Source organism: Ambystoma mexicanum, chromosome 11, assembly GCF_040938575.1.
Source record: "Ambystoma mexicanum isolate Mex_15411 chromosome 11, UKY_AmexF1_1, whole genome shotgun sequence".
Taxonomy (NCBI): domain Eukaryota; kingdom Metazoa; phylum Chordata; class Amphibia; order Caudata; family Ambystomatidae; genus Ambystoma; species Ambystoma mexicanum.
This window is the reverse complement of record NC_090934.1, coordinates 1,095,344,907-1,095,367,097: the sequence shown is the minus strand read 5'-3', so window position 1 is coordinate 1,095,367,097 and position 22,191 is coordinate 1,095,344,907. Positions and strand designations below refer to the sequence as shown.

The 22,191-nt window shown below is 49.0% G+C and overlaps 1 protein-coding gene across 17 annotated transcripts in view; it reads left to right on the top strand.

The window, feature by feature from the left end:
• The window catches only part of SLTM (SAFB like transcription modulator), a 333,070-nt gene that overhangs the window by 119,309 nt on the left and 191,570 nt on the right, over window positions 1-22,191 (top strand). For 9 of the 17 annotated variants that reach the window (XM_069624367.1, XM_069624362.1, XM_069624366.1 and 6 more), the window contains exons 9-11: window positions 15,190-15,339; window positions 15,511-16,022; window positions 16,108-16,241. In XM_069624367.1, the coding sequence (XP_069480468.1) occupies window positions 15,190-15,339; window positions 15,511-16,022; window positions 16,108-16,241 (796 nt within the window). Of the gene's footprint in view, window positions 1-15,189; window positions 15,340-15,510; window positions 16,023-16,107; window positions 16,299-22,191 lie in introns of all 17 variants that reach the window. The other 8 variants (XM_069624369.1, XM_069624368.1, XM_069624374.1 and 5 more) reach the window with 1 other exon arrangement.

The following is a 22,191-nucleotide window of genomic DNA, read 5'->3' as shown; positions in this document are numbered from 1 at the left end:
TCTTAACATCAACTCTATTGATAGTTTGCCCACACTCAATTCTTGGACTTGGGACTTTTTTTTTTTAAACACACTAAAGGTCCACCTTGCTGTCCTTTCTGCTTACACCACCTCTCAAAGCAAGGATTCCCGGTGGAAAGTCCCTGCAGTCAAGGCTTTTATGGATGAGGTAAAGTGTCTTATTCTCCCCCATTTCTATGCAACTCCTGGAGGGGACTTGCATGTCACCATTACTAAATGTATGGGCCCTCCTTTTGAGTCCATGCCCAAGGCTAGTCTTGGGGTTCTCGCCTACAAGACCTATCCAGTAGCTGTTTCCATTGTGGGAGGGTAAGTGAACTGCAAGCTCTCGTTCAAGACACATTTGTTACCTTTTAGGACAATGTGGTTTTGCGCACATATGCATGCTTTGCTCTTAAATTCATCTCCAAATTCCATGTAAATCAATTCATAGAACATCAAATGGATTTAGAAGTCTCCCTACACTAAATGTTAGAGCAGTGATGGGAGTTTCAAGTCCTACTGGCAGGAAGAGTTTAGTAGGCTATCACAATGGTTTGTAGATTCCCCCATCCCCAACTTTGTGTTCCCAAAGGGTACTGCATATCTTGCCCAACTACCTTGAGCTAATACAGACCGATACAAACACTGACTACAGGTAATGGGAAACCCAACCTTTGGTGTAAGCTTGTACTACATAGTGTTGAGCAGCCTCGCTTATCTCGAGGGGTCAATGTGAGCTGTAGGAGTTGGAGATCCACAGTGACCAGTGTTCAAATAAACTTGCACACAAGGTTTCTTGAATAAACAATTATTAATTTACCAGTCAGAATAAGCCTTCCTCCGAAGGGAGCAATATAATGGTACACAAATACACTCCTATACTGTAAACACTTAGTTTCTAAAATCAGTAAAGACTCTTTTGGGATGGCCCACAGACACAACCTACACCCTCAGGTGACTTCAATAGCTAGGGTGCTGGGGACATTAATCTCTTACTGTTGGCATTTAGAACACTCTTAGAAGTTGGTAAAAGGAAAAGGTGATTAGAGCAAACAATACCACAAATATTAAGCAGGCTAACCCTTTTGGATCTCCTAAGCAGTCATTCAGTATAATAGGCTAAGCCAACGTCAATGGGCAAAAGTCTTATATAGGATGAAGCACTTAAGTAGAAAGTCTTTGCACAATGTTTTAGAAGTCTTTGAAGAAAGGAAGAATCAAATGTAGAGTCACAAGCTGTTAAACTAGTAATAGAGATGCAAGCAACTCAGACCTTTTACAGTACCTTTTTTGTACTGGTGAGGACTTCTGGGGACCCCTGCACTGCAATGGGACGGTCACCTCTCGCAAATGTCAATCTTCAAATCAGTGGCTGTTTGGTGTTTCAGCTCCCTGTGTCTACCGCAAATAGCAACACTGCAGTTCCTGGCTGTCGAGATGGACTTTCCTTGCTTCTGGGGCCCCACGCTCTGTAGAGGGGTGCTCAGGCTTGGTCAGTCCTGCTTCTTGGGAATCGGGAGGATCTTCCTGGAGCTCTAGGCCATCTTAAAAGCAACGCACACAATATAGTGTTCCTCTCCCTGGCTATAAGGTTTCCAGCAGCAACTCTGTGGAAATTCAACCAGCTCTGAGAAGGATGTCCAGGTGGCTTACTTTGTCCCACCAACTCAAGGGGAGAAGTTGTCCTTGCAGGGGCTTCTCTGTCCACACGAATTTGGAGTTCCTGCACAGAAGCAGGGCTTTACCGGTCCAGGAGTTGCAGCAGGCAACTCTTTTGGGTTACTTCGTCCAGTGGTCGACTCTGCCTTCCAAGCCAAAAGCCTCACCTTTTATTCAGTTCTCTCCCATTCATTGCAGCCTAGCTGTCAGTCACCCAGCAGGGTGGCTGTCCTTGCTGGACAGTCAGCCGGCAAATCACTAGAGTGCATTTGGGTCTCCTAGGAGACTAAGCACCAGGAGTTTCGGGCACCTCCCTCACTTCCTGCCCACCCCAGACACCCTGGAGCTAGAGGTGGGCTTTGTAAATGCCACCAAAGGCAAAGGGACCAAACCTGGTTTGGGGAGCAGAGTAAATCTCACCAACTACTTTTCCACAATAAAATGGTGAAAAAAGACCAGGACAATTTTGATAAATAATGGCACCCTTGGGTGCTTTACGGAGCTGCGAACGCAGCCACTGCCACCAGCCATTCATTGAGGACAGGGTAACATGAAATTGTTACTTGAGAATCTAGACAAAGGGATACTAGGTAACCCCTCCAGCACCCTATTGTAAGATAGTGTGTGCTGGGTCTAGAAAGTTACAAATGCAAGTAAAGTAAATTTCACTTTACTGCTCTGGGAAACAGTAGTTTATCCCAGATAAAGGTATTTAAACCCTGGGAAATCTGAGACTTCCCTGTGCCGCTGCACTGAAGGTACTTTGTGACACAATGTAAAAGATGATGCCTATGGAGTTTCCCAAACTCCATATCCAAAAGAAACACAAAGCTCAAATCACATTAAAATACATGAGTGGGGAAAAGGGGTCTCACTTTCTCCAGGTAAAAAAAAATAAAATCAAGTCCTCAAAATCCAGCAAAGTTGCTGGGTCTCTAAGGTAGCACATTTCTGAGAATTCTCCCAAAAGTAGTGTGGCACAGCAGTCTGGCTTATTTTAAGAGGAAGATGTGAGCTTGTAGGTAAGTACTCAATCTTAAACCGGCACAATAAAGTAGCACTTAAACATCTAGTTCTATAAAATATATTGCTGAACTTGTAAATCTGCTTAGAATTACATGCTGTGCATATAGTCTGACATCTGTTGGTAATCGTGGAGTATTGCATCTTGTCGTACGAGGATCGAAAGGGGTCAACATGGGCGTGCCTGTAACACTATACCTAACGTGGTGTAGTGTACCCAAAATCCCTCGCGCGTACTGGTCCCGCAGATTTGTTTTTCCACCCAGATAACTGGTCGCCAAATAGCAGAGCTCTTACATAAGAGACATCGTTTATCCTAAACCAACAGTTATTCCCCTTTAGTCACTTCGACGGCAGAACCAACTTCAATGAAGACTGCGTGGGATTTGTCTGGCGGTGGATTTCGGTGCCTAGGCTCCGGCGACTAAAGCATCCACGTGGCTGGGCCCTCTGGCTGGCCTTCACAGTAGGGATAGTGGGATGGCAATATTTTCATGGTCTTTCCTCTTCCCCCTCTTTATCCTCCTAGGTCTGGTCATCTTTTTTACACCTTTCGCTATGGAAAGGACTCCATTTAGGTTCTGCCCTAAGTGTGGGGTTAGATACCTGTGGAAGACTAGCACAGGACTTGAAACTCCCGTCTCCCCTTAGATCACGACGAGAAAGTGTGCGGCTTGTAAACCCCTTCGGCCTAAGACCCTTAAGGAGCGCTGTGTAAAGTGGTGGGCCGCGTATGGTATGTTGTGGGTGGCACCCTCTTCCCCCACTGAAAGTGATGGGGGTGCCTTGATGACCAAACATCTGTTGCAGATGTGATGGACCTCGATGCGGACACTTCAAGGTCCGCCACGCCTGTCCCTGACCCTTTAAGGCCTGACACTAGTCTTGCTTCAGCGACAACACCCGGGGGCGTACAAAGAACGCATTACACTAAACACAACCCCTCCACCTATTTTGTTGGGGGGTTTTCGTTGAAAAAGGTGAAGGCGCCAGCAGGGCTGGCAAAAATTTCAGCAGATTCCTCTGATCGTTCAGATCACAAGACTTCCCTGCATCTGCAGCAGCGTTTTGCGACTGGGCATTGCAAAACAAACCAAGGCGGTAGCTACCCCCTAAATCGGGTTTACACGTCAAAATTCGGCGTTCCCTAAAGGCCCGCTAGGCCCAAAACCTATGACTAGGCCTCAAGGCAAAAAACCTACCGCTAGGCCCTCTAACTCCGCGGTAGGTTGTAAATCTACCGATAGACCTTCGACACTAACTCGTGGTGATTGAACACAGTATTGCAAGAATTACTTTGCGGTTGGGCTGATGCCTATAACATCGGAAAACATGGGGCAGACCGCAGACAAAACTAGATACGCCATGATGCCCCAATTCTTCTCGCAAGACCTACGAGGACAGTCGGGAGCCTCTTTCCAACACCCTGAGTGACAAATTTCAGCGTCAAGGGGCAGAAGATGACGTTTTGGAAAAGGGAGAAATTTGAAGGGTGCATGGATCATCTTGAGAAAATTACACATTTTTCTCAACATCCTTCACCGAAAAGGTCTTGTGGAGAACCTAATCCTAAATCTGCTTCACATTTCCAGGAAGATCAGCCCTCGGTCCACGTCCATCATGAAGACATCGTCCAGATGGATACTTATCAGGACGTTTACACTGAACATGAAGAACCTTCCTTCCTGCAGGGTTTCGATGAGGACCAGGCGATGCCACCGAGACGGACCCATGGACGCTCGCCCCCTCCCTCACCCTCCCCCCACAAGATCGGGAAGCTGATGTTCTGTGCCTGGATTCTCCTCCGTCCACCCCGGCTCGCCAGGCCTCGCTTGTAGACGACCAAATGGCCTTCAATGCCAAGGCGGCAGATCACTTCCAAATCACTACTCAAAGCGGTACCCGAGCAGGACTCTGTAGAAGACATTCTCGAGGAGAAACCCCCTTCAAGCCAGGCCATTCCACCTCCTAATTTCTTAGACAGGATTAACCCCTTCCTGGTGTCGCCAGCGCAGACCCGGGCAGTGAACCCAAGAGTAGAAAAGTCATTTCGGCCAGCTCCTTCGGACCCTCAATACAAAAGGCATGCCACCCCCCCGATTCCTTTTTGACTACCAGCCGGAAACAGGCAGGAGTACCCCTTGATACGGGGGAGGCACCTGCGGATAAAGAATCAGAGGTTGTATGCCTTAAGTAAGCGGGGTTACCTCGGCTGCTGCATATACCACACACATAGCGAATCCTAGGCTGTTGGCGAGTTGTGCAGACACTCAATGGAACCTAGTAAAGGAAGTTCTCCAGGAGGACCAAAAACCAGTCGGGTCCAGGCTTCTCACCATTGTGGTCGAAGGCAGGCAAGTAAACCAGAATGTGATAAAGAACACTCTGTACACTGCTGAAACAGCAGGCAGGTCTCGGGCCTAGGGCACTTTACTTAATCGGCACGCTTGGCTTCGTAACTCTGGTTTTCAAGCCTGAGACACAGGCCGCTCATCAACAAACCCATTGAAGAAACTAACCTCTTTGAAAAGGCGGTCGATGAGGCCCTGGAAACAGCCAAAAAAGAGCATGAGACTCTTCAGTCCCTTCAACAGATCACAGAAACCTTCCCCCAAAGGGGAAATAATTCTAGTCCGTCCTGACTTGCACAGGACTGCCCTCGAAAGAACTATGGCACGAGAAACTTTAATGCTGGACAAACATCTGGAAGCCCCGCATACTACCCACCAAGCCAGAGGTCCCAATCCTAGAGGAGCTGCAGCCTCTGGTCAGAAATTACCATCAGATCCAGGTCCCCTCCCATGTCACCCCGGTCGGGGGGGGGGGGGTGCTTAACATCTTTCCTCACAGCATGGGAGGGGTTAACTTCAGATCAGTGGGTCATAAAGACAGTCGCCCACAGGTACTGCGTGGAATTCGCCCGACCCCCACAATTCAGACCACCGCGCTCACAGCGCCTCTCACCGGACCATCTGGAGATCATTAATCAATCGGTGGAAGCGCTGCTGGGAAAGTACGCCATAGAATCCGTCCCTATTCTTCAGGTAAATTGGGGTATGTATTCAGTGTACTACTTGTACCCAAAAAGGACCTCACCATGCGCCCTGTTCTAGACCTGCGCCCAGTGAACAAGTTCATAAAACCTCAGGTTTTGCATGGTAACGCTACAGGAGGTGATCCCACTGTTGAAACAGGGGCACTACATGGCAACATTGTACATTAAAGATGCATACTTTCATATTTCAATGTTGCCAGCGCACAGGAAATATCTAAGGTTCATGATAGAGCAAGGCAATACCAATGCAAGGTACGCCCCTTCGGCATTGCCTCGGGCGCCCAGGGTGTTTACAAAGATCCTGGCAGTAGCGGCAGCACACCTGCGCAGACTATCCGTCCCGGTTTACCCTTACCTCGACGACTGGCTTATAACGGGGGACTCATACAACACATTTTTTTTAACGCCCAAAAGACCATAGACTTTCTGTTCAATCTAGGGTTCTCTATCAACAAAAAAAAATCCAGTCTAGTTCCCAGTCAAACAAAACAATTTCTGGGAGCTCTAATTCAGGCGAAAGACGGCCTTTTCTTCCCCTCCAATGAGGGTTCAGAACATGCTTTTTCAGATCCCTCCATATGTAGCCAGTCAGGAGTTGACAGTGCCAAAGCCATGCATTTGCTAGGAATGATGGTGCCATGCATATAATTAGTTCCCCACATGTGGATGCGCATGTGTCCCATGCAAGAGTGGCTCAACAGCCAGTGGTGTCAGGCCAGCGTGCAATGGGAAGAGCTGGTAGTTGTCTCGCCAGCCCTCGTTCTCTCTGCAGTGGTGCTCAAGGGAAAACCTCTTGAAGGGGAAAACCTTCACCACCCCTGCAGTGGAAGCCACTCTCATGACACTCCTCTCACGGGGTGGGGGCTCACCTGCTTCAGCAGACAGCGCATGGTGTGGTCCCCACAAGTAGTGTCCAACCATATAAATTTACTGGAGCTATTTGCGTTGTTCAAGGCATTAAAGGCCTTTCAGATGCAACTACAAGGGAAGACAGTGCTGATTCTAACAGACAGCACGACAGCCATGTATTACCTGAACAAACAAGGGGACACTCCCTCTCCAGGGCTATCCAAGCTGTCCCAAAACATTTGGATATGGGATCTCAAACACAATATGTTTCTGTTGTCCCAACATGTTCCAGGGGAACTCAATCTTCTGGCCCATGTGCTCAGCTAGGATTTCCTGCTGCCCATAGAATACGAATGGCGTCTGCAAGAAGACATTGTGTCCAACGTCTTCGCGGAATGGGGCTTCCCAGAGATGTACTTGTTCGAGATTCAGGTGAACGCCCATTGCCAAGACTACACCTCCGGGTACCCCCAGAACCGCTCCAAGGGGTTAGTCTCTGGATATCATGGTCAGGGAAATTAGTCTACGCCCCAGCTCAACAAGATAGTGCACAAGATGCACCAGGAACCAGTTACCATATTACTGGTGGACCCCATGTGGGCCCGCCAACCCTGGTTCGCTCATCTAATGGAAATGTCCCTCTCCCCACCAGTAAAACTACCCTGCCTGTACATCATCTTGCCTCGGGACAGAGACCCTACACCCATGCCCTATTTTTCAGTGGCAGCTGGTAGAGAGGGAATCCTGTCTCTAAATCGGCTATCTCAAGGTGGATTGTCAAATGCATAACACTGTTACACAGAACTGCCCTTCAAGGCTAGAGCACATTCTACTCTAGGCACTGGGGCGTCCATAGCATTCATTACAAATGTTCCCCTAGAGTCCATCTGTAAAGCGGCAACCTGGAGCTTTGTACACAACTTTAAAAAATGCTATTGCCTAGACACTCATTCTAGGTCTGATTCTCAGGTGGGATAAGCAGTACTAAGACATCTTCTCTTTACTGTTCCTTCTCACACCCCACCTCCAACTCTGGGTACTGCTCGCTAGTCTATGCACAGCATGTGATTCTATGCAGATTAACCAGCATCAGACATGCATCACTTACCGTAATAGCATTTCTGATTGTATCTGCTTAGATTCACATGCACACTCCCTACTTCCCTGCTCGGGGTGGATGGAACAGACGTCTTACTACTTTCTTTCTTCATGTACTCCTCACAATAGCGTTGGGCTCCCTCATGGCAGAAAAAATATAATCGGAGGGACCTCAGCGTGTGAGGGATTTTAGGTACACTACACGTCACGATAGGGATAGTGCTGCAGACACGCCTATGCCGATGGCCCCCTTTCGGTCCCCGAAAGACAAGATGCAGTACTCCAGTTACCACTGGATGTCGGACCATATGCACAGCATGTGAATCTAAGCAGATACAATCAGAAATGCTATTACGGTAAGTAATGCATGTCATTTTTATTCAGTGTACTTCTTGTACCCAAAATATCTCACCATGTCCCCTGTCCTAGACTTGTGCCAAGCAAACAAATTTGCCAAACCACACAAGTTTCAGGTAATCCCTCTACTAACACATGGCAACATTGGACATGAAAGATGCATACTTTCATATTTCAATGTTGCCAGCGCACAGAAAATACCCAAGGTTCATGATGGAGGACACACTAGTTCAAGGTCCTTCCCTTCGGCATTGCCTCAGCGCCAAGGGTATTTACGAAGGTGCTGGCAGTAGCAGTGGCTCACCTGCACAGGCAATCTATCCTAGTTCATACATACCTCGACGACTAGCTCATAACCGGGGATTCTTGGGGAACATGCCTTTCAAACACCCAGAAGACGATAGATCTACTCTTCAGTCTGAGATTCTCAAACGAGAAAGTCCAGCTTAGACCCCAGCCAAGTCAATCAATTTCTGGGTGCCCTGATTTAGACTGAAGACTGGCTACATATGGAAGGATTCTGAAACAGTGCGTTTGCAGTCGAGAGGTGACGGTACGCAAAGCCGTGAGACTGTTTGGAATGATGGTCTCCTGCATTTATTTAGTCCCACACACGTTTGCGCATGCGCCCCATGCAAGAGGGGCTCAACAGCCAATGGTGTCAGGCCAGTGTAGAATGGGACGATCTAGTGGTTGTCTCGGCAGCCCTTGTTCTCTCTGCATTGGTGGTCGAGGGAAAACCTCTTGCAGCGGAAAAACTTCATGACCCCCGCAGTGGGAGCCACTCGCTACAGGCGCATCTCTCACTGGGTAGGGGGGGGATGGGAGGGGAACTCCCCTCCAGATGGCGCAGCGTTTGCACCACAGCAGTAGCATCCAACCACATAAACCTGTTGGAGCCGTTAGCAGTGTTCAAAGCCCTTTCAGACAGTTACAGGGGAAGACAGTACTAGACCTCACGGACGGTACCAGAGCAATGTATTGCCTGAACAAGCAAGGGGGCACTTCCACTCCAGGGTTTTCCACACTGTCCCAGAACATATGGAAGTGGGCTCTCGGACACAAGATGTTCCTCCGTCTCAACCTGTTCCAGGGGAACTCGATCTTCTGGTGGATGTACTCGGCAGAGATTACCTGCTGCTCAGAGTACGAATGGCGACTACATGAAGACAGCACCTCCAACTTTTTCGCAAAATGGGTCATCCCAGAGATCGACTTGTTCGCAACTCTGGAGAACTCGCAATGCCCAGATTACACATCCAGATACCCTCAGAACCGATCCAAGGGGAACTGTCTTAGGAGAGCATGGCTAGGGAAATTTGTTTACGCTTCCCACAACTCCCCTACGCAACAAGATGGTGCACAAGATGCACCAGGAACCAGTCATGATATTGGTGGCCCGATGTGGGCCCGGCCGCCCTTGTTCTCCGAGCTGATGGAGATGTCATTCTCCCCTCCGATTAAACTACCTTGCCCATACAACATGCGATCGCCGGACAAGGGGGGGGGGGACACTTCATCCATGCCCTCAAACTCAACTTAGTGGCCTGGCTCCTGAGGTCATAGAGTTGGGGCACCTCCAACTTCCTCAGATGCATGGACATACTTGTAGAAGCAAGAAAGCCTAACAGCAGACATTGCCACTCCCAATAAGTGGAAACGCTTTGTCATCTGGTGCAATTCCAAGAGCTTCAATCCCATAAACTGCTCTCCTACTCATATTGTACTATTCCTGACTCACCTACTAGACTCTGATCTGGTTTTTAATTCCCTCAAGGTCCATGTAGCAGCACTTTCAGCCTATGCCACGTCCCAGCGAAAGGTGTAATTGTGGAAGATCCCAGTAATTGGAGCTTTCATGGAAGGGCTTAAAAGAATGAATCCCCCTATTTCAAACCCAGTTCCCGAATGGGACCTAAATGTGGTATTAACTAGACTAATGGATCTCCATTTGAACCTATGCATAAGGCTAGCCTCAAAGGAATCACAAGACCGCCTTCCTAGTGGCAGTCACCTCAATAAGGAGGGTTAGCGAACTAAAAGCCCTTCCAGTACTAGACCCTTTTGTCACATTTCAGAGATGGTGGTTCTGTTCTCTGACCCACGATTTGCACCCAAATTCATTTCAAAGTTCTATGTGACCCAATCAATAGACCTACCCACCTTCTTCCAGAACCCCACTAATGTGGCAGAAAGAAGCCTACACACACTTGATGTGCGCAGGGCAGTCCTGTATTATCTGGAAAAGACGACCACTAAGAGACACAACAGCCATCTGAAGGTGGATTGTCAATTGCATCACACTCTGCTACACTCTTGCCAAGAGTGATCTGCCCTTCAAGCCTAAAGCACACTACTCCCGGGATTGGGGCGTCCATAGCTTTAATTGAAAATGTTCCCCTCAAATCCATTTGCAAGGCGGCAACCTGGAGTTTTGTACAGGCATTTACAAAACACTATTTCCTAGACACTTCCTCTAGGCATGATTCTCAGGTGGGACAAGCGGTACCAAGACCTCTTTTCACTACTGTTCTCCAGCATGGGGTCTAGCATGGATTCACATGCTCATGAATATTCCCTGTCAGGCTGGTAATCCTTGGTAAAGAAAAATCATTTTCACTTCTGAACTCTTTCTCCAACAGCCAATCACTGGTCTGTAAGTCATACTGTCCCCAGCCAATGACTGCCCTTTACCGAAGTACCACCTCTGGCAACCATCTTCAGATTTTTATCGCACGTTCAAGTGTTGCGAGTTATTGTGCTATAGCTCTCGAGCTTTTACTGCGTTTTTCTAAGTTTTGCTATATTTTTTTTCGGTCAATCGAGCCTCAAGCTCCTTCGATCCACCTTCCGATTAACTAGGACCCGTTTTCGGATTCTTCCTCGCCCCTCAAGGGCGAATTTCGAGTTTCTTCTTGGAGGATTCCAGAAACTTCAAGGCCTATGTCGCGTGGACATGTCAGATGAGGAGGACTCGGCGCCTCCAAGGATTGCCCTGGCTTCAACCTTCGGAATGTCTTTTCGGATGACGGACATTCCCTGTGCCTTAACTGCCTGCAATTGGACCCGACGCATGTAGAGGATGACTGTGCGTCTTGTCAGGAGATGGTACCCCACACGCTGAACGACCGATGCAGGTGTCTCGAGTGGCTGCAGGCTAATGCCCCTGCTCTGGGTGAGTCCCGGCAGCATGCCTCCCCTGCCCAGAAGAAGATTGAGCGGTCTTCGAAGACCTTTTGAGGGCGCCCCTCTCACGGGGGCCCAACATAAGGCTAAGCACCGCAAGTCCACTGCCACCGGGAGCGCTGTTGCGTGGCCTCCGTGACGGCCAGGTCGAATACAGCATCTCCGGTGCCTTCGACCATGAGCCAACGCTCAAGTTCTTCTAAGAGGAAGTCGGACCATCTCGGCAAGCTCCTGGAGAAGACCCAGACAGGCCCAGGTACATCTGACGAAGGCCACTTCCATCGAAGGACAAGGGTGACAAGACGACGATGAGACTGAGGAGCAACAGGGCGTTGAGGACTTGCAGGACCAGCCTAAGCCCCAAACGCCCTCGCCTCGTTGCTGCAGCCTCAGCAACCACCTGGAGACATCTGTGGACATTCTCACTGCTCTGCATACCCTGTGCTCGGAGATCTGGATGAGGATGCCTCATGTGCCGGCCATCATTGTGCATTACGACAGGGAGCTCTGTTTCAGGAACGCTCCCCTCCTGGACTTCCTTCCCGACAAGAGGGCAGAAGCTTTGGAGATCCTACAGGAAGGTGAGGTGGCATTGGACCACGCCATTACGGTGGCCACGGACATCGCTGACACGGGTTTCTGCCAAATGGGCAACAGCGTTTGCCTTTGTTGGCTTCGGGCCACTAATTTCCGCCAGGACGTTCAGTCTAAGGTGTTGGACATGCCCTTCGATGGGGACAATTTGTTCGGGAAGACTCTCTTCAGGCCATCAAGGCGGACACTGAGACGGCTTGTGCCTTGGGCACGCTTCAGAAACTACTGTCGTCCTTCGGACCTCCAGAGGAAAATCGGAGGGTTCTTCCAAAGGTTTTGGGGGAGGTGCTTCGTCCTAATGTCAATCCTCCTGCTCGTTGGCCCAGGAGACCTACAGAGGCCATCCCAAATCTGGAGGTCGTCGCCAAGCCGTCAGAAGATTTAACCAGCCGTTGTTCTGACCCCAGCCGAGCACCGGCTGGCAAACTTCGTCAGCGTGTGGAAGGCCATCTGACTGTTGGGTGCTGGATGCTCTCGCCCACAGAGACACAATAGAATTCCAACGGAAGTGTCCTTGTATACTACTATTGGCCCGACAGGAAAACTACATCCCTCGGCGTCTGCTGGAGGTGCGGGCCATGCTAAAAAAGGGTTTGAGCTTGTCCCAAAGAGGCTCCGGAATATACTCTTGTTACTTCCTCGTCAAAGACTGGCAGTTGGAGGCCCATCCTGGACCTCTGCTGTCTGATCAAGTACATAAAGTCTCAAGTTTCGGATGGTGACTCTTCAGCACATGCTAGGACAGCTGGAAGAGGGGGGATTTTCTATCGTCGCTGAACTTGGAAAATGCCTATTTTCACATCCCATACACAAGGGCCACCGCAAGTTCATACGCTTCGTGGTTCAAGGGCAACATTACCAGTTCAAGGCCCTTCCCTTCGGATTGAAGTTGGCGCCAAGGGTTTTTACCAAGTGCCTGGCTCTGGTGGTGGCGCAGCTGCATCTACGAGGGATACACGTCTACCCTTACCTGGACGACTGTCTCATCCGGGCAAGCTCAAAGACATCGCCGTTGACCACACAACGAGGACCGTCCAACTCCTGACGCATCTGGGGTTCTTGGTGAACGATGCAAAGTCCTCCTTGATTCCATCGCAGGACACGCGGTTTCTGGGGTCCCTGCTCAAGTGTCGTGCTTGGCGTCTCCGTCGGAGGAGAGGATAACAGCCATCTTGGGCAAGGTACAACTGCTGTAGCCCCTAAAGATCGCAAGGGTGAGGTTCATCAAGTCCCTGCTCGGCATGTTGTCATGCATATACCTCATTCGGCTGTGCAGGCTTCGAATGCGTCCACTGCAAGAGTTCGACGCCCATTGGATACAAGTGCCGGGAAGCTTCGAGGACAAGATCACTCGAGAGTTTACGTTGAGCGATAGGTAGTGGGGAGTGTGTGGCATCTGTCCGCAGGTATGGATTTCCAGGCCCACCTTATCAGGAGACTGTCACGACGGATGCCTCCCTGGAAAGATGGGGAGCGCACACTAAGTCTTCATGCAAGAGGCCTGTGGCTACCGCAGGAGAAGACGTTGCACATAGACGTGCTGGAGCTAGGGCAGTGTTTTGGGCCCTCAAGTCCTTCCTTCCGTCCCTCAAGGGCAAGGTTGCACAGGTCTTCACGGAAAACACATCCACGATGTTCTACATCCGGAAGCAGGGGGAACCAGATCCCCGGTGCTCCCCAAAGAGGCACAGAACCATTAGCACTGGGCTTTAGCCCAGGGTATGTTCCTCCATCCCCTTTTATTAGGCAGGAGTGAAGAACAGTCGCCGACTCTGCAGGGAGCTGCGCTTGTGCCACAAGTGGGCACTTTGGCAGAACCAAGCTCCGCAGACGGGACAATCGCAGATGGATATGGTACCGGACCTACTGGACAGGTCAGCGTCCCCTCCAGTCCGGCTTCCAGCTCTCACAGATCTTCTCGCCAGGGAAGGAGGTGCAATCCTGCACCACAACCCTGGATCGCTCAACATGAAGTCCTGGCTCCTTCAGCACTAGAGTTTGGGGGCTATGATCGCCAAGCGGGTTATAAGGAGGTGCTTGCCAAGGCCAGAGCTTCGTCTCTCAAATGCTATGGCCACACAAGTGGAAAAGGTTCGCCGTTTGGTGCCGTACTCAGATCGACCCTCTACGAGTCAGTGCTCGGCAGGTGCTTCCGTATTTGTCGTTGGCCAAGGCGGGACTGGCCCATACTTCCATCAAAGTTGATCTGGCGGCTATCTCCTGCTACACCAGATCTCCTGGACGATCATCCTTATGGTCGCATCGATTGATCAAGGAGTTTGTCAAAGGACTATTTCGCTTGTTCCCGCCGGTGAAGGCTATGGCCCCGGCGTGAGAGCTCAATGTGGTGCGGACTCTGATCATGGATCCTCCGTTCAAGCCTATGCTTTCGGCGCCAATGCAATTTTTGTCGTAGAAAACTGCTTTTCTTGTGGCCATCATCTCCGCACGACGAGTGGGAGGGATCCAGGCCCTTTTATAAAAACCTTATTTGACATTCCATGAGACTAGGGTAGTGCTACAGAAGCACCCTTCCTTCATGCCCAAGGTGCCGTCGGACTTTCATCTAAATGAGCCCTTGGTGTTACCTGTATTCTTCCTGACGCCTTCGTCGCTGGCTGAGAGGACTTTGCACTCTCTGGATGTGGCTAGAGCGCTGAAGTTCTAGAGGACCGCACAGAGTTTCTGGAAGACATTGCAACTTTTTGTGAACTTTGGCCATGTCAACCATGGGAAGGCCCTCTGTAAGAATTCCATTTCCAGGTGGCTCTCCGGCTGCATCACTCACTGTCACTGGTTGGCCAACCGACCGTTGCCTGGCCATCTGTGAGCCCACTTGACCAGAGCGATCGCTGCAACTAAGGCATTCCTGTCTGGTGTGCCCCTGCTTGACATCAGACCCCATGCTGGAGAAGGAACAAGTTACTTACCTGTAACTTTTTCTCCAGCATGGGTCTGGCATGGATTCGCATGCAAACCCGATCTCATGGTCCTACTGCCACTGTGTTACCAAATCTGAAGATGGCTGCCAGAGGAGGGCAGTCATTGGCTGGGGGCAATATGACCCAGAGACCAGTGATTGATGGTTGGGCCTGACGGGGAACATTCTTGACCACGTGAATCCGTTCCCAACCCATGCTGGAGAACAATAGTTACAGGTAAGTAGCTTTTTCCTTACTAGCTAAGTACATATAGCTGCAACACTTAACAAACTGAGCAATTCAGTGTTTGATATAATGAAGAAACCCACAATTGAGAGCAAGTTTACTTGTAAACCACTTTGTACCCTTTCTTTTGATCATTTTGGAGTTGCATTGGGAAATAGTAATTTTACTATTAAGCTTTACAATAACTTTGTTTTGCAGGTTCTTGTTGCTAAAATAGTCACAAGTGCTCGCAGCCCTGGAGCAAAATGCTATGGAATAGTTACTATGTCATCCAGTTTAGATGTGCCTAGATGCGTCTCGCACCTTCATCGAACTGAATTGCATGGTCAACAGATTTGTGTTGAAAAGGTGAGTTTACCCGATCTCTTATGCAAATTGACTTCATACTCTTGACTATTCTGTAAACCAACAACTGGGCACACTGATTTCAAAAGTTATCAAAAGGATATATCGTTACAGAATTAGCGCTTTACAAATGGAATGTAACCATAATTGTGTTTTTTTTTTTTTCTGATATAGGTGAAAAATGACCCTTCCAGGAACATAAAGAAAGAAGTTGAGCGGATCAGTTCAAGTAGATCTTCTGCAGACAAAAGGTCTTCTGGCCATGACAAAAGGTCTTCGGGAGTTGACAAGAAGCCAGCCAGGGGTGACAAGAAGCCTTCCTCTGCTGGCGGCGACAAGAAGCCTTCCTCTGCTGGCGGCGACAAGAAGCCTTCCTCTGCTGGCGGCGACAAGAAGCCTTCCTCTGCTGGCGGCGTCAAGAAGCCTGCCTCTGCTGGCGGCGACAAGAAGCCTGCCTCTGCTGGCGGCGTCAAGAAGCCTGCCTCTGCTGGCGGCGTCAAGAAGCCTGCCTCTGCTGGCGGCGTCAAGAAGCCTGCCTCTGCTGGCGGCGTCAAGAAGCCTGCCTCTGCTGGCGGCGTCAAGAAGCCTGCCTCTGCTGGCGGCGTCAAGAAGCCTGCCTCTGCTGGCGGCGTCAAGAAGCCTGCCTCTGCTGGCGGCGACCATAAGGCGGCTGCTAAAACTAGCAGGTAAAGCTGTGCATGTAAACTTGAAACATAAAAGATGAGACATTTTGAAGTTGCAGTGTGCTAATCACGATTTTATTTTTTAAAGGGCCCAAACTTCATCCAAAGAGGAAATTAAACCTGAGAAAGAAAGCAAGGATAATCTGGAAAAAGCTACCAAGGAGCAAAAGAAAGAGGGTACAACTATTGATTCCAAAAAGCGGGAAGAAGGAAAGCGGAGAAGTATGTGGAAAAATTACTTAACTGAAACGATAATTATTCCTACCTCTACAGTAAAGGGTATGGAACATTACCGTGGTATGTTTGATATTTGTATACTGCCTACTATCATTGTTATGGCTTCAAAGCACTGTGGGGTGCATAGTCCTTCGGAAGACCACCTTTGAAAACAAGCTTTTATTTCTATGAATAGCAATTTTAAAGTTGCTATTCAATTGCCAACTGAGATTACTAGTTTAAAGACCTTATAAAAGCCATGCAAAGCATCTTGTTCAGGCGCAGAGGACTGTTAAGTTAGTGGCTGTGACAGCTGCACCACATTTAGTGCAAAACTGGTGGGTATTATGAAATAATGTTCCAACTCCGAAGGCAACTATGTTGAGAGCACTGCTATTTATGTGCAGAACACACCACACTGATAATGCAGTCCCATGCAACAGATATGTGCACAACCGTCTGAGGGCTGTATTTTGCACATCCGTCTGATGGATGTTTAATCTAATGGTGGAACAGTGTTGCCCAAAAGGAAAGACTAGACTATTTAATAGCAAGCCTGTAGCAGAGCAGTAAGGCTTCACTTGAGGGTCTAATGGTCCAGACAGAGGGCACACAAGAACACCCCAGTATACTGAAAATATACACTTAACACATACAGTATTTGATTGGGGGTGGGAAGCGAAGTACTGAAGTTACACAGAACAAATCGAGCAGTGAGGATGAAAGAGTAATTGGCCGGTAAAGTCTATACCTAGAGGTTGTTAATCCAAATTGTTGCTATACTATTAAAGCTGAATTTTCTCTTCTCCTTATAGAAGACTTTCTTATTTAATCTTCTTTTTACTTCTTGGTCCTTCCTTGAAAGAATGGTCCTTCCTGTAGTTTAAAACCTTTGTCAGTCTCTTGAGGTTTTTATTTTACAACTGTAGTTGCTTAACACTACAATGCTAATCTCTTAAATGTAAACGGTCTTCTCAGAATTACATTAAAAAACGAATTTGTTTATGTCTTGGTGTACACTGGTATGAACCTTTTTGCTGCTATGCAGAATTAACCTTATGAGATGAAGCGTTACTAGTTGTAGCTTAACTGGTGTGTGAATATTTAAATGACAAGAGTTCAGAACTTGTGCTCGAGTTTCTTGCTAAGTTCTTTAATTTTGCCGAGTGCTGGAAAATAGTAATGAACAAAGCTTCCCAGACGCGTCGCAGTATACGCCAACTCCGAATCCCTCTGGCTCGCAAATGCTGCCCTCTATCTCTGAGCACAAAGGAACTCAACTCTTCAGTCACTCGAGCACTGGTTTTCACTGACACGTTCCAACCCCTTACGAACTGAAAAGATGGTTAATGTACTTTTTGATGCTGCAACACTCGCGTGCATCTCTCTCTCGTAGACCCGTTCAAACCACTGCTGAATTAAGTACTACGTCTTGTATTATAACTTCCTAAAATTCTGAAAGCTTCATTACTTAACTTTTACTGAAAATATTTACTCCTTGGCTGGACTAAGTTTTAGAAATATTTCAGCTTCCAAATTTAAAGTTAGTTTCTCAAATTCCACTTTCTTCAAAATGTAAATATGAGCCGTCCCACAGAGTGCTGATGGGGCCTGAAAACTGGAGTTTGTCTCTAGGTTTGCAATCTATGAAAGGCAGTTTAGAACCCTTGTTAGGAATCAAACTAACCTCAGTATCTCCAGTAGAAACCTTAATTATGCCTTCCATCTTGCCATGGACAAGGCACTTTTTCCTATAAATGGTGATTAAGAAAAAAGAAAGGGAAACTTATGCCTGCCTAACTAAATAAAATATGTCTATATATACATATAAGTAACTAGGACCTTGACATCGATGTTCCTCTTCAGCCTTTTCCAGCTCATGTCCTAAGACTTCCGCAGTTGGACTCGACGGCTAGCTGATGCTTTCATAATCAGGCTTTGGCCATTTCACAGTAGGGAGACTGGGGGTGGGGCTGCTTTTCTTGACATTCTCCATTTCAGAATGTCTTTTCGTATTCCCTTTTCTTTTCCTCCTGTCTTTTTCTCCATTTAATAATGGAGGCTACTCTATTGAAACTTTGCCCTTCCCAATCTCGATGTGATCTTGTAGCCTTCTTATTTTCAAAATAAAATTCACATGATTGGAAACCATATTCGTGATGAGAGAAGTATCATCCCTAATTCCACTGAATCCTTGTACTGTCCAGTTCTCAAATGCTTCAATCTGTTTCAGTTTGCACCCATCACAGATAGTGTGCTTATAGAGGCGCTCCATAAAGTTAATTCGGCCTGGATCTGATGCCTCTTTATATTTTACAGGACCCAGCGCTGAATTTGACCCCCTCTATTACTGAGGTGCTTAAATTCTCATGCAATACGATTCCTTGAAGCATGCAGTTGTCGCTCCGCTGATCAAGAAGCCCTATTTAGATCCTGAGATGGTGGAAAATGATCACCCTAGATCGCTTCTACCCGCTCTGTCCAAACTGTTAGAAGCCATTGTCACTCCTCAGCTCTCCACTCACTTGGAGATTAATGACATTCTTTGCCACTTCCAGGTGGGTTTCTGTCCTGGGATGGGTACAGAATCTGTACTCCATGACAACATTGCACTGGCATCAGACCGCGGAGAGGTGAGTGCCCTCCTTTTACGCTATCTCTCCGCAGCCTTTGACATTGTTGACCAACAAGACTGTTGCATTGTTTCCTGGAAGCCGGTGTTTCAGGAATTCCTTTGAAATGGCTTCTTTCCTAACCGGGTACCCCCAGGAGGTGTTTCCCCCTTCACTTCTTGCACAGTGGTTGACTGGAGTCCCCCAGGGATCGGCGCGCTCCCCTCTGATTTTTAATTTCTATATGGCTGCCCTGGCTCAACCTATTGCCAGTTTTGGTGTTTTACATGTAAGCAGACAACACACCTTTCATCTAAACACCCCTGCTGATAGTCCCCAACCCTTCTGAAAGACTGTCCCTCTGCTGTCTGCCAATGGCTCCCTGACAACTGCTTAGAAATAGTGATAAATCAGAAATACTTCTAATCTGTAAGTCGTCTACTGGTATTGGCCTACTTGCCTTGGGCCTTGTCTTCAACCTGCCAGCGTAGTGAAAAGCATGGGCATTAAGATAATGCCGTCCGGCTCCAGAGGCACAGATCTCTGCAGTATGCCGCGGCAGCTTTGCTTAACTCGGGGTCCATGAGGAAGGTGCCTCCTTTCCTTCCTCGCAACGCAAGTAAAATTGTCACCGCCGCCATTATTGGTGCCATTGACTACTGCAATGGCATCTATTTGGGTCAACCAGCGGCTCTACTTCAGTGAATTCAAATGCTACAACATTCGGTGCCCAGGTTGGCCTTCAGTGCCCAGACTTACTCACTCTCTGGGCCTTCTGCAGTGTCTTCACTGGCTCTCGGTTAAGTATCAGTTTAAAATTGTATGTATTCTCCAGCATGCGGTCTGGCATGCATTCACATGCTCATGAATATTCCTGGTCAGGCTGGGAAACCTTGGTAAAAGAAAATCAGTGTTTAATTTCTGAACTGTCCTTCTCTTAACAACCAATCACTGAGCTCTAGGTCAAACTGCCCCACCCAATGACTGCCCTCTACCTAAGCCCCTCTTCTGGCAGCCAACTTCAGATTTTTACTGCACGTTCAAATATTGAGTCCTTGTGCTATAGCTCTCGAGCTTTTACTGCATTTTGCGATTTTATTTTGTAAGTTTTGCTCTATTTTTGTTCGATCAATCAAGCCTCAAGCTCCATCGATCCACCTTCCGATTAACTGGGACCAGTTTTCGGATTCTTTAGCGTCCCTCAAGGCCTACCCCGCATGGACATGACGGAGGAGAAGGACTCTGCGCCTCTCTTCAGGGTTTGCCCTGGTTGCAACCTACGGAATGTCTTCTCAGACGGACATTCCCTGTACCTTTACTGCCTGCACGCAGACACGATGCACGTGGAGGAAGACTGTGCGGCCTGTCAGGAGAAGGTGCCCCGCACGCTGGCTGATCTGCACAAGCGCTTCAACGAGTGGCTGCCGGCCAAGGCTGCTTTGGGTGAGACCCAGCGTCAAGCCTCCCCTGCCCAGAAGAAAGGGGAGCGGTCTTCTAAGACCTTTTGAGGGTGCCCCACCCAAGGGGGCCCAGCCCAACACAAGGCTAAGCACCGCAAGTCCACTGCCTCCGAGAGCGCCGCTGCGATGGCCTCCTGGGTGAGTAGAGTCTCCAGTGACTTCGACCACGAGCCAACGCTCAGGATCTTCGAAGAAGTCGGACCATCCGGGCAAGCTCTTGGAGAAAACCCACACTGGCCCAGCAGAGAATGCCAAGGTGGAGCAGGGGCCCGACCCTTCCCCCTAAGGTGAAGGCCGCGGATTCGGCCAAGACCGTGAAGGCCCAGGTGCATCAGACGAAGGCCAAACCTTCCATCGAAGTGGTGGCAGGGTCCCTTGTGAAGGCCACAGTAGCGAATCAGCAGGGCACAGGCCCAAAGGCGCGAGTATCCCTGCCTGCCAGGAGGGAATCCTCTTTCCAGCCCATCGAAAAGACCCTGCAGAAGATAATGGCCATCACGTCCCTGAAACCATCTCGGGGCGGGCTGAGGGCCACTAATTTCCGGATGGACAGTAGACGGTGTTGGGCATGCCCTTCGGGGACAGTTTGTTTGGGAAGACTGGGCGAGTCCGTTCTGGCCATCAAGGTGGACATTGACGGCTCGTGCTTTGGGCGCACTCCAGCAACGATAACCGTCCTTTCGGACTTTGGAGGAAAATCCCAAGGTTCCTATTAAGGATGTGGAGGTGGTGCTTCGTCCTACCGTCAACCCTCCTGCTCATCGGCCCATGATACCTACAGGGGCTGTGCCAAGTTTGGAGGACGTCATTGCCAAGGCCCCAAGGTGGCGCTTGGACATCAAAACAGGACTGAACCGGCCGTGGAGTCTGTTCCCCACCCGTGCACCCCAGTGGGAGGCCTGCTGGTGAACTTTATCAGCATGTGGAAGACCTTCTCCACTGACGTTGGGTACTGAACTCTCTCACCCACGGACACACACTAGAGTTACAACTGAAGTGTCCCTGTAGGCCACTGGTGGCCCGTCAGAAAAATAAAGTCCCTCGGCTGCTGCTGGAGGTGCAGGCCATGCTAAGAAAGGGTGCGATAGAGCTTGTCCCAAAGAGGCTCCGGAGTGTACTCTTTTTACTTCCTTGTCAAAAATACCACCAGCGGTTGGAGAGCCATCCTGGACCTCCGTCGCCTGAACAAGTAAATCAAGTTTCAAAAGTTTTGTATGGTGACTCTTCAGCACGTGCTAGGACAACGAAGAGGGATTTTCTGTCGTCACTGGACTTGGAAGATGCATATTTTCACATCCCAATACACAAGGGCCACCGCAAGTATCTGCACTTCATGTTTCAAGGACAAAACTACCAGTTCAAGGCCCTTCCCGTTGGGCTAAAGTCGGTGCCAAGAGTGTTCACCAAGTGTCTGGTGCCGGTGTTTTCGCAACTGCGCCTTCAAGGGATCCACGTGTACCCTTACCTGGATGACTGGCTCATTCGGGCAAGCTCAAGGGACATTGCCGTTGAACACAAGGCAAAGATGTTCCAGCTCCTGACAGATCTGGGGTTCTCGGTGAACTATGCGAAGTCCTGCTTGATTCCATCGCAGGACTCATGGTTTCTGGGATCCCGACTCGACAGTGTTGTGCCTGGCGTCTTTCGGAGGATAGGATAGCGGCCATCTTGGGCAAGGTACAATGGGTGTTGGCCCTGAAGGTTGCAAGGGTGAGGTCCACCCAGTCGTCGTTCATACACCTAGTTCGGCTGTGCAGGGTACTGATGCGTCTCCTGCAGGAGTTCGTCAGCAGCCATTGGATACAAGTGTCGGGAAGCTTCGAGGACAAGATCACACTCAGTTTCCGTCGAGCGATACTGTGGTGGGGAGTGTGCACACCTTTG